This window comes from Platichthys flesus, chromosome 4 (assembly GCF_949316205.1).
Source record: "Platichthys flesus chromosome 4, fPlaFle2.1, whole genome shotgun sequence".
NCBI lineage: Eukaryota > Metazoa > Chordata > Actinopteri > Pleuronectiformes > Pleuronectidae > Platichthys > Platichthys flesus.
The window spans coordinates 20292399-20305107 of record NC_084948.1 but is presented as its reverse complement, the minus strand read 5'-3'; the positions used below and the strand labels follow the sequence as shown (position 1 = coordinate 20305107).

The 12709-nt window shown below is 41.7% G+C and overlaps 1 protein-coding gene across 2 annotated transcripts in view; it reads left to right on the top strand.

The window, feature by feature from the left end:
* Nucleotides 1-7101: 7101 nt before the first annotated feature.
* The window catches only part of LOC133952401 (roundabout homolog 2-like), a 44599-nt gene continuing 38991 nt past the window's right edge, over nt 7102-12709 (top strand). For both annotated transcript variants that reach the window (XM_062386824.1, XM_062386823.1), the window contains exon 1: nt 7102-7574. In XM_062386824.1, coding sequence (XP_062242808.1) covers nt 7520-7574 — 55 coding nt within the window. In that variant the 5' untranslated portion in view covers nt 7102-7519. The remainder of the gene's footprint in view (nt 7575-12709) is intronic.

Below are 12709 nucleotides of genomic sequence, written 5' to 3'. Positions count from 1 at the left end.
GTTCTCTCAGTGCTGGAAGCATCTGTGTATAAAGTGAAAAGAGTTTGAAGAATTCTCGCTGTGAAACTGTAGCCATTAGTTTGTTCTGGACACTGACTGCTTTCTTTTTATTTCCATTAAAAATGTCCTGACGGTGACACGCTGATATTGTGCGGGAGGGACGTGCAGCTGAACCACAGTCAGGTCTGTGTGTAACCTCAGAGGCTGAGTGTGTGTGTGGGTGTGTCTGTGTGTGTGTGGCTGCCACATGTTTGATGATACGACTCCTCTGTCGTTTATCAGTCTTCACCATCATTACAGAGATTAGATTTGGACGCGCTCGTGGGATATGAGAATGACCTCGTGTGAGACTGAAATGGGCATCAAAGATTTATTTATTTTAGGTAGTGATAATAGGCTGTGATTCTGCTTCTGTGCAGCACAATAACACATAATCACATCCACTCCCTATGAGTATAAATATGAATTTTTACATTATAAAATTTTGTAGTGGAAGGTAAATGTCAGTCCTCACAGGCTGCTGTGAGTCTGTCCCCTCCTCGTTCTCTGTCCCTCCAAACGCTTCAAACTGCTGTGATTCTGGTTATTAATCTTAATTGCCAATTTGCTTCACACTAGCATTGCCTCTGTTGTACTCTCCCTCCCCGTGACACTGTACACGACAGCGGCTTTTGTAGCTCAGCACGACAGAGAGTCTCTAACAAAAACACAACTGTTTTTATTGTCTCCAGAAAACTGTGTCTGAGCCAGAATGTTGTTCCTCTGCAGAAGGAGGAGCTGGATTAGGTTTCACAGATGAAGAGGAGCATGAGAAGATGTTTCAAATAAACAAGATGACGTCTCTGTGTAGTGATATCAGTCTGGAGAGGGAGCTCTGACTCCCCCTGTCACGAGGAATTTCTTTTAAAACAAGGTGACGACCAACTGAGAGAGTGAGAGATAATGGGAAAATAATTGCATTTTTTAAATCTTCACACTTATTAATAAAGAAATACATGAGATATCACCTGTCGATGCAGGAAACACTGAACAACATATGGCCAAATAATAATCAGTCCTGAAAAAGTGTCCTGTTGGCATTTCCATTATTGATTCCTGATTAATTACATGAAATGGTCTAATTGTTTCTCAATTCAGCCATTAGGTGGTAAATCACTTGGTCCTTGAATGTCACAATATAATGAGAAATATCCTAGTTGTTGCTGGTGGAATGTAACAATGTACATTAAATAAAATGTGATGTCTTTTCATGTCACTTTATACTTCTAGTCCACCACATAAGAAGATACCTTTAACACAATGCAGTGTTGTGTTGCAGGTTTAACTGCAGTGACAACAAGCAGAGCTGTTTATTATCTTTGGGAAATATCAAAACCCAGATCTTCCAATTTTCATGCATGGCTGCACATTTCCATTGAATGAAAGATATGCTCAATGTGTTGTGCATCATTTATGCATATTTCTCTGAAGCCTTTGAGATTTGCTATCTTTAGGAAATCTTGGAAAATGTATTTTTAGAATAAATTGCTATGGATTTTGAATTAACTTCCGCTTCACAGCAGGAGGTTATTCTGACTAAACTGACATTCTAAGACAAAAAGACATTTGTTTCTATGTTAATAACTATCAACTGGGTTGCAGCTTTATGAAATAGTTTTTTTATATATATATTTTGTGATAATTTCAAACCAAACAGAGAAATCCATAATATAAATAAATGCTGGCTCCAGGATGTATCCTTTTTTCATGCTGATGTCTTCTGATGCACTGCATACAAGTTATTAAATATCATCCAGAGGAATTGCACATTTTATTTAATGGGAATTTTGAATTTTTAGATGTGACCACAGTCGCCTTGAATCTGAAACTGAATTTAAAACCTGGATCAGTTCTGCTGACACTTGAGAAGAGCTGATGTCCCCCTGGATAAATGTGTAGTTCTAAGTTCAGACCAGCAGAGATCGCTCTTGAGCCTTTGCTGGAATCAGCTGCTCCTCCTGTGTTCAGTTGGTCTCACATGATCCATGTGATTCACTCTAATGTCTGAAGCATTGTTGGGGAGATTAATCCAAACGTCCACATGCTATATCGTTGGGTTTGCTCTGTAACAAGCATTGAAGGAGATTATCATTGAAAATATCTGAGTGTTGCTCTGCTTCAGTTGTAGTTTCACCAGCTGCTGAACATGTTTGATATTTTCATCACAGACTCGTGGAGCAGAAGCAGAACTCGAGGGCTGTGATGTAATGTTGTAGAATAGATAAATGGGCTCTCAAGCACAAGTGGCAATTACAAGAGAGTTCTATTTGTACAGAGCAGCCAATGGATGAAGATGTGGAAACAGAAAAATCACTTTATTCCCTCCTTCATTTGTGCAGAAAGCAGAATCACTGCATGTGTCATTGTTGAGAGGAGCTCATCTTGTCGAAATCTGTGTGAATAGGAATTCGCTGTCACATAAAATGCAGATTTCTCCCCGAACAACATGTACAACTCACCAAACAAGACCTTCTCTGAAAAAACAGCAATCACATTATCATTTTACAGGCACATCAGGCAGCTGACATGTTGACAGATCACCACCACTTGGTGTAAAATGAGTGGATGAGGATATATTCAATCATTTAAAGTTGTAAACATGTGTGCATACATAAAGAAATCCTGATTTAGTATGTTTCATATCACCACTTGGGCGTAATGCAAGACAAGCATTTAAAAATATGTATATATTTTTTATCTGGACAGAATTATGTGCTTGAAATTCAATAATGAGAGAGAAGCCATAATATAGTAAAAATACTTTTACCTACTATCTCTTCATTTCATTTTTATTTCATACATTTCTTCAATTAATATTATCATGACCAAATTTATTTTTGTCATAAAGTAGCTCCAGCACATTAAAGTAGAACCACAACGAAATCAAAACGTTTTACTTCATAATATTGACTTACTATGATGTGATCGCAGTTAAATATGAACACATCTCACATTTATATGGTATTTATGATATTTTATCTCACACGTATTACTTACTGAGTAAGAATTTGGACATAGCAAATCAAAATCCATACTTCTTGCCTCATGATTTTGACTTTCCGTGCCTCTGTTTCTATCCCGTCAAAAACTCTGCTTCCCATACACACATGTAGAAAACAATAAACTACAAAAACTCTCTCTTCCGCACTAGTGCCTGTTTTGGGAGCGTGCACCATCATTTGGGAGAGGAGTGCATGTCATATTTGCAGAGAGGGACTGTGATATTTACTGTAAGCCGCCTCACACAGGCTCATTATATCAGTTTATCAGATGCAGCAGGAGTCTGGTTCGCTCCAGGGTTCCTCCAGCTCCGTGCACTGCTCAATACAAACAACTCTCAGACAATGTGACACCACCATTTAAGGGTGTGAGAAAAGAGGAGCCGCCATGCTCCCTCTGCTGGCAAAGGTCCCAGACCAAAAATAAAAAAAGAACTGAACCAAATGTTGCAGCAATAGTCGCTGCTTACCTTTGCATTCTGGTGCATTGGGTGTGAGTGACTCGCTGCTAGTGGCCCTGTGCTGCTGTGACACTCAGCCTATAAATAAACTCTGGAGTCCTCCTGGCTATCTAAAGGTCCTTTGCACTTGCATATACACACAGGCACACCGTCTCCGCAGGGAAACAAAAGCCCTGCTCCTGTGACTAATGAAATCTGCTGACAAAGTATCTCAGTGGGTCAACAGCCAAGACCCATGACCGAGTAAAGAGAGATAACAGGAGCTCAATTAGGGACGGCAGCCAAATCCTGAGAGGTATTTCAGCTTTTATCAGTGCCAACGGTGCCCTCCGCTTTTTTTTTCTTTTACATTTTTCTTCAGTAATTTTTGCAGCTAAATTGTGACTGGGAAGCAATATGGACTTTGTCATAATGAGATGGAGCCAGACGGTGATCAGAGACACATAAGGTCAGAGCCAGGGGGGCGAGAGGCCAACAGCTGAATTCACATTCTTCACCGCAGTCAGACAGACTGCCACATCCCACCATCTGTACCTCCCTGTTCTGTCAGGGCACACACACACACACACACACACACACACACACACACACACACACACACACACACACACACACACACACACACTATCTGCGGCAAGTGTCACCTTAAACCCTGTTGCATCCTAACAGTCAGATGGACACAAGCAAAAAAGTGCGAAACAAATATAGGAATAATTAAGCTGGAGTATTTTATTATTTGAATTTGATTTGAACATAGGTCATAAATCCTGCAACCTCCATGTAAGTGGATGGGAAATGGCTCGAAAGAAAACCAAACGTCAATTTAAACTTTTCTCAAAGATGGCTTCTGTCATTAAAAAGATAGTGTGAAACAAACACATCAGATCTGTGGACAGTTGAATACTGTAACGTTTCTCAAATCAAAACAGGCAATAGCACAAATACCATGTTTCCTTCAATTTGTCCACATGCCTTCCCACAGCTAGAGGTTTAACTGGCACCTTCCTCTGTGTTGTTAATGGTTTTATGGTTCCCAACTGAGAATTAGCACCACTTGCTGCTTATCTCAATGAACAGAATTGGCATAATGGTGGAGGATGCAAACGCACATTAATTCTTACTTTCTGTTTGGTTCAATTTGTGCTAAATTTGGATGGAAACGTCGCTAATGTCAAACTATTCCTTTTAGTTCGTTAATCTAATCCCATTAAACCGAAGAATAGGTCTTTCTCTGCATAATTAGAGAGGATATTAGACTCTGATTGACTGACAACATCTGCTCCGGTTAATTGAAATGTTGTGAACCTGCTGAGTTTTCCAGCGGGGACGATGTCTGTCCAAATGAGACAAAGCCGCATGGCTGGAAGGACTTGATTGAATGTTTAATGTCCACACGGGAGAAAAAGCCGGAGAAAACATGCAGTCTGATGAAAGATATGAGTTTTATTAGAGGATGGAAAACGGCACAAAATTGTATCCAACAACAGCAAGAGTAAAAAAGTGTGTGTGTTCAACAGAGACACAAAGAGGGGAAACTGAGGCCTGACTCCACCTGGGTACCCAGGCTCCTCTGAGGGTTTTATCTTGAAATACGACCACCATCCCCATCTTACACCTCACTCTGCTGCTGAGATGCCTCTATTTTATGCCTGTTAAGCCTTTGTGGACAAGAACAATGTCCACACTTCCACTGGAGCTGTGATTGGAGCCATTGTGGACCCTCTTTGTGTCACGCCTTTGCTACAGACATCTGGACTCCTCTTCTGTTGCCCAATTTCGAGTCCCATTCAAGACGAACAAAGGAGAGCAGGCGCCCGACCGTCCAAAAGTTGCCCTCCATCACGTCGGACACTCACAGCCTGACATGGAGACAATGAGGTGGAGGGTGTCGAAGCAACAGCGCCCAGGAACCGGTCTGCTCTGTGTTGGAGGAGGGGGAAGGAATGAGCAAGTGAAACCGAGCTCGTACCCCCCAGGGAGCCATGTGTGTCCACTAGTCCCCGAGAGAGAGACCCGGCTGGGCACCAGTGGCTCCAGAGGGGCCTCGGATTGTGGACGAGTGGGAGTGGGAACAACAGCTGCTAAATAAATCAGCACCGAATCAGACAGCGGATGATAGACAGCAGGACTGCAACGATCTTTAGTGGCGAGGACGCCGGGTGACGGCTAACATGTGCGGTCAAACCTCCTCCACCCTCATTGGCAGCAGTAGCAGAGAGGATGGCTAACAATGATGATGAAACTGAGAGAGCAATGATCGTGTTCACGTGTTAGTGTTGCTGTGCAGCGAGGTTATTAATAAACGACTGTAATCGTCATAGTTAGAGCGTCAAGTTCATTTGTGCTGCAGGAAATCACACGTTGGTCTCAGAGGGCGTCACATTCCATCTCAGAGAAGTCATTATGAACTACTTGAGACATGTGTTGTGCTGAAATCTAAAAAGCTGAACAGAAAGATGAACCGAGGCAGCGGCTGAGAAGTCAATGGGTAGAGATCGTCGAAGAAGCAGCTGCATGAAAAGGCTCAGAGGTGCTTGAGAATTCAAAAAGTGGTTTGTCTGTAAAACCAATCACAAGTTGGTAAAACCACTATATATCCACAATATTTGATGTTTGTGTCATTATGTAGTTTCCTTCACTGACACTGTTTGTAATTTGCTGACAATCCAAATTGTAGAACTAAACTGAAATCCCACACAGGTCGAGTTTCAACATCTTACTTCAATAATTGATCCAAAGCATCATTTAAAAAATACAGCACCGATTCAACAGATTAGCAATTATATAATAAATAATAGTGGAATCATTGAAGTTGTGTCTCAATAGATCAGAAGTAAAGCTAATAAGAATATAAATAACCTGAAACACGATTTCCACTTATTCAATGTTTATGTCTTAAGATAGATGTGTGGTGGTTAAATGTCAAGAGTTTGGCTCAAATAAAAATATCTTGATTGAAATCTATTCAAAAGAGAGATCAACTCACGTTATGTATTTTAACATTACAAAGCATTGTCATCAAAATGGATGAAGTGGTTTTCTTAATTTGCACGTGTGTTTTCTACTTGAAAGGCTTTTTCTTAATCTGCAGTGCGTCCTTCTCTCACGTCCACTGTGCATTTAAAAACATGGTATTTATGGAATAGGGATTCCTATAATCTAGATAACTCTTCAGTTGATGTGAAATGCATGGTTTTTCTTCAAGAAGCTTCAATCTGCATAACATTGTATCCTTACCTAAATAATGTTCTTTAAAACTCCTAAACCTTGAAATGAAATATTCCCATCAACTCAAAGGAATGAGCTTGACAAATACACTTTATTTATATATGAAATGCATTTAGACATGAAGACATACAACGATCACAAAGACAGCAATTAAGTGGAATGAAGACCTCCATAAAACCTCTATAATTAACCTGTCTAACATTGACCCTGCAGAGGAGTCAAAGATCAGCCTGTGATATGTGCTGCTCTAAGTTCTCTGGCTGCTCTCGGACACCGAGGACGCTCAGGGCGCAGATGTCGTGCGTGTCTCTTTAAAACACTGACTCCTGGAGGCGGCCGAGCATTTTGCTGCGGATCGCGGGGACGAGGAGTGTGCAGCTCGGCGGAGCCTCGTTCGTACCGACGCTTCATCCTGAGACCGTTCCGAGGAGAGGGCTCGTTTTATTTAAGAAGCGGATGAATACAGTTTAACCTTGTTTTTTTTATATATATCAAGCATCTGAGGAAGAACTGTGTGTGTGTGTGTGTGTGTGTGATGGACCATGCCTGGACGGAGAAGTGATGCTGCCGAGTTTTGCTGAAGCTTCCTCCGGGGCGGTGCTGCCTCTCATCCCGCTGCTGGCACGTCTTTTTCTGGGAGTGACATCAAAGTTTCCTCGGGGTGATTTTACTCTCCAGGTTCATTGTCTTCCAGTCGCATCTCAGCTGTTTTGAGTGAGGTTTCACAACATCATCTGACACTGAGCGGACACTGCAGACTCTCAGAGGAGCTGACACCAGGACACAGGGGAGATGAACTTTGGACATTTACTACTTGTGACTGTGTCATTCATCAACATCGCTTCAGGTAAGGAAGAGAAATACTCAAGCAGAAATGTCTTTTTTAAATCTAAATTTCAATCTTTCTCTCTCTCTCTCTCTCTCTCTCTCTCTCTCTCTCACACACACACACACACACACACACACACACACACACAAACACACACACACACAGTCACAAACACACACACACACGCGCGCACACAGTCGAGTCTCCATGGCTTCGTGGAGGATAACATTGGTTTCCAGACTTACTCTAACCTTAACCATATTTACTACAGGCCTAACCCTAACCTAACCATAACTCCAACCTGAAGCTGACCCTAAAACGTGTCTGCAACTCAAAATCTAATACACATTTTGAGGACTTGCTTTTGTCCCCATAAGGAAGACAAGTCCCCATAATGTGACTGTGCACACAGATTTAGGTCCCTGAGTTATACCTGGACCCCACATACACACACACACACACACAGACACACACACATACACACAAACTCAAGCAGGTTTTGGCAGATGCCTTGTTGGGACAACGATTGACTTCCATTCATTAAGGACCATAACCTAACCATAACCATGGCAAATTCACATTGTACCTCTTATCTTAACCAGGACCTCAGAAATTATGTTTTACCTCAGCAAGACCAGGCTATTGTCCCCATAAGGTCCTTGGTCCTCACAATGTGTGTTTATACTGGTCCTAAATAGGTAACAAAAACAAGTATACACACAAAATACACACACACACACACACACAATCTCACACACTCTCGCACACCCAAACACACACACACACACACTGCCCATATGGCGTGACTGTCTCACTGTGCACCCTATTTGACTCGTCTTATCGTGTGTTCCGTCACTCCAGGGGGACGTGAACGGTGTGTTTAGCTGAATTTCAAACACATTTCCCTGACAGCTGTGGCAACTGAACACATCAAATATATATATTTATGTGTGTGTGTAAAAGCAAATGCCAACCACGCATAAATCTGTAATATTAAAATACCACTGGTGAATGCCAAGAAGATGCACCTTTCCTCAGTGACCTCCTCTCCATCAGCTCAGAGGTGGTCTCACATGGAGGCCATTAGGCAGCAGGAGAGGTCAAAGGAGAATCCACTCGAGCAAAGAGTGAAAATATTTGACTCTCACTTTCAGCTCACATATTCTCAGTGACAGGCTTATAGTCCTGAAAGCCACAGGCTCCTGCAAAAGTGTTCATGGGGGTTCACATGTTCGTGTTATTGAAAAATGCTTTCAAAAGCTCATTTTTTGATTACCTTTGAGAAAGGGATTATATATTTTAACCATTGCTCTAATAACAGTTTAAATTTCCAAGCCTTAATCCAAAGCCCACATAAAAGCAGGGCTCAGAAAAAAACAATTCATGAGAGTGCAGATGTGCATTGATTATGTCTCCGATTAATTTATGCAACTTTACCATGAAAAACAGACAATATGTATTATTCTTTTGATGCATGCATCATGATATCTGGTGTGTTTCAGTCTGGAATAATGAGTTGAACTAAAATCAGTGGATATGAAATTAAATCGAACCAAGAAATATGCTGTGCACTATCAAAGATAACAATTACAGTAAGTAAATTCAGAAGTGTACCAATATGAAGATTTGAAAACAATTTAATAGCTGATGTGAATTTATTTACACCAACACATACAAGAAAATACACAATATTTCTCATTTGATCCGTTAACGGTTCCCTGAAGGGTCAATGATTTTGTTTGTGGTAAAAATGTGTAGGATTATGTTGCAGTGTAATTTTCGTCCCTCTAGTGGTTCAATTTATAATTTACCACCGGTTGAAAGTTGCTGGCATCCACACGCCACCAGAGGCAGTAGTAAGACAAGTACTGTTGGCAAGTAAACATGTAAACATAAGTCACAATATATTTCTTTAAAAACAGACTTTAAAATGTCCGACAAGAAAGAAACGCAAACATTTAGGCAACATTTTTCGTATACTAGCCTAACCATGTATCTAGCCAAATACATTATCATCACTATAGGGCACCTGTAGAATGTATTCCTCCACCAAGGCTAAAGTACCATCTAATTGCATAAAATAAAATAATAATCCTGGATCTGCTTGTATATCTGGATTCATTCCAAAATGGGTTTTTCCTTGAGTCATGCCCCACCCCAGGAATACATTTCATGGAAAGCGGATCAGTCGTTTGTGAGTAATGTTGCTGACAGACAGCAATGAAAACATAAGTGTGGTTAAATATTTGTCTCTTAAGCTGCTAAATGCTTTGCTGTGTTCACAGACCCGTCTCTGCTTTGTCTGGTTGCTAATTTGTGCTGGGAAAGTTGCATACGGTTTGTTTTTAGGGGACAATAAGAGTCAACTAAATACATTGAATCTGCCGGCTGGAAAACCAAAACAATGAGGTGAAAGAAGTTAAAAACGCCTGTTACAGATTAGCGGTCCTGTGGATGGGATTCTCTTCTTTCACATAGGAGTGGAAATAGTAATTCACTGTTAATATAAACAAAATGATTATGGCAGCTTTAAAACTTCATGACCAGATGCACTCAGCAGAATCTTTTGCAGTTAATAAGTAAAGCTATCTCACGTTTGACTCTTTTCCCGTCAGTCTATTAACTCACACACTGACTCCAGTATATCTGCGGTAAACTAATAACAGCTGACACGTGGGTCCAGCAGTTATTGGTCGAGCTCTATTTTACATCTTCAATAATAAACTATAATTTCACAATAAATCCTGAGCTTTGTGGTGGCCGTGACACCTCTCACCACTCGTTCTGCTTCAATATCATACACTAGTGCCTCCGCTCCTCGTTAAAGACACTTTAAAACACCCACACCTTCTGCCTACTTCTCTTTAGCTGGAGTGAGCGTTTCCACTTATTCCCACGTCGAGTTTACTGCACATTTCCCGCTGGATGATTTGCATCCAGCGGGAAATGTGGATGCAAGCATCTCTCAAGCATTTTTTCATAAAAATGCTTGAGAGAAGAGGATTCAAATAGGCTCCATGACCTCTGTGGGTGTCGTGATAAGACATATGCCCCACTTGTAGATTTTATTCCGTTGTTTATTCATACAAATATTCAGATAAATAGGAATTATTTTTTGTGTTATAGTGAGATATGTATTTTCCTGTTGTTGCGTCTTACCAGTAAGCTCCTCTCTGTTTGTGCTAGGATGTGTGGTGGGAGTTAAAGGCTCTGTTTTATGAAACCTCTGTGTGATTGTATAGAGGAAAACAACAACAATCACCTTCACTCACACACACACAGACACACACAAACACACACACGCACACACGCACACACACACACACACACACACACACACACACACACACACACACACACACGGATTCTTAATTAATATGCCATCAGTGTAGAGGCTAATATTCAATGTCTCCTCGAAATTTCAGTTATCTTGAGTTGCATTCAGACTCAGCCGTGGAACTAATTGATGCTAAACAACCTTTAGCTGGTGATTTGTGTCCATTCTGTCCTCCTGCTCATTATTTAGTGACAAATACGGCTGAGGGCTGACTAAAGCCTCTCATGATGAAATGACCGGGGATGATGAAGCCACTGCATGGACCTGGTTAGTCGTCTTAATGTGCCATGGGCTTGAGTCATGTCGCCGGATGTTGATGATGTCCCACTTCTGGCACAGCCGCTGATGACATCATTCTGGAGATTAGATGACGGCTGAGGAGGACAGTTGCCAAACAAAGGCACTAAACGCCCAGACCGCTGCCAGAAGAAAAATCTAACCTGACGTGTTTTGAAATTCAGTTTGCTGTGGCACGTTATCGTCCTCCCGCAGAGATTACTTGGGAATGTCAGAGGGACTCCTCAAATGTTTTTGGCCTTTTTAAGTATGTAAATGAATTGAAATTGAAAAAGATTCAAGTTAATCTCTGCAGACGAGCTGTCAACCTTCTGCTGCGGACTCACTTGTAGCGTGAGAGCATGAGAAAGTTAGTCTCAGAGTTTTCTGCCCGTCAGGTAGTTAGTAGTTGAGTTTCACATCAAGCTGTGAGCTCTGACAGGTCCAGTGCACAAGTCTGAGAGGCACAGAGATATGAAGCAAAACAAGATGTCCTTCTGTGGCATTGTTGTTTTTGCACATTAGCGTGACAGCGGTACACTTCTGCCCCCGGGGAGAACGCGGGGCTATTATTTGTAAATACTAATTAATGAACGCGACCACTGTTACGTAAGGCAACAACTACGAGCCAGGAAGTGCCAAATATAGCCTGAATCAACAGGGTTTTTTCCAAACGTGATCCTGATCATCCCTTCAGCTCCTGCACTGCCCACTCTGTGTGCTCCATGAGGCAGAAATGGTGGAGATGCACCGAGCAAACATGCGGGTGTGTGTCAGGGTTTGCAATTAGGACCGATGCGATAACTTGTCTATCAGCGCCGTGTGCTGCACTAATGAGCTTTCATTTGACTTTGGTCGCTTGCGCTTCTCTGGATGCTGTTTTTAAATTTTTTGCATTGCTTTGTGAACAAATGGAAAAATTCTCACAGATCAGAAGCAACCATGACAATTATCCCCCCAAATCAACCATGCACACGATCAAATCATAATGAGCCCGCTGCTCTAATGCTATTAATACCCCCTGGAAAGGAAAGTTAGTCCCACGCACTCATCACCGACTTTATTGATGGCGTTTCGGGATGAAGTTCTTATAGACATCCAGTCAAAAAGACACGGGCTAGACTTCTACGTTTGCATACAAATTACTGGTATAATCAATATTTTATAACAGCGTTGCACCAAACAGAATGAAAAGAAAGTGGCAGCATGTCAATTAGCGTTTCAGCTGTCAAGACCACAACTTTACTGTCCTGGTTCCCTCGCTGCTGTCCTGAGCTGTGTTTCAAGGATCCAATGCTCAGGAACGGAAGCAACCTTCAAAATGGGACAGCCTCTGCTTGCCACAGTCGGTCTTCAAATGCAGCATCCGAAGGATGCATCCCCTGAACTGGGATACAGCTGTAGCATCTCTGGCAGTACACTACGTGCTCAGCAACCCACAGCAGACACACAGTTAGAGGGTAGTTGGTGAACATAGTGGAGCATTTAGCAGCTTGAGATTCATATTCAGTGTTTCCCTCAGAAGACGGTGGAGACCAAA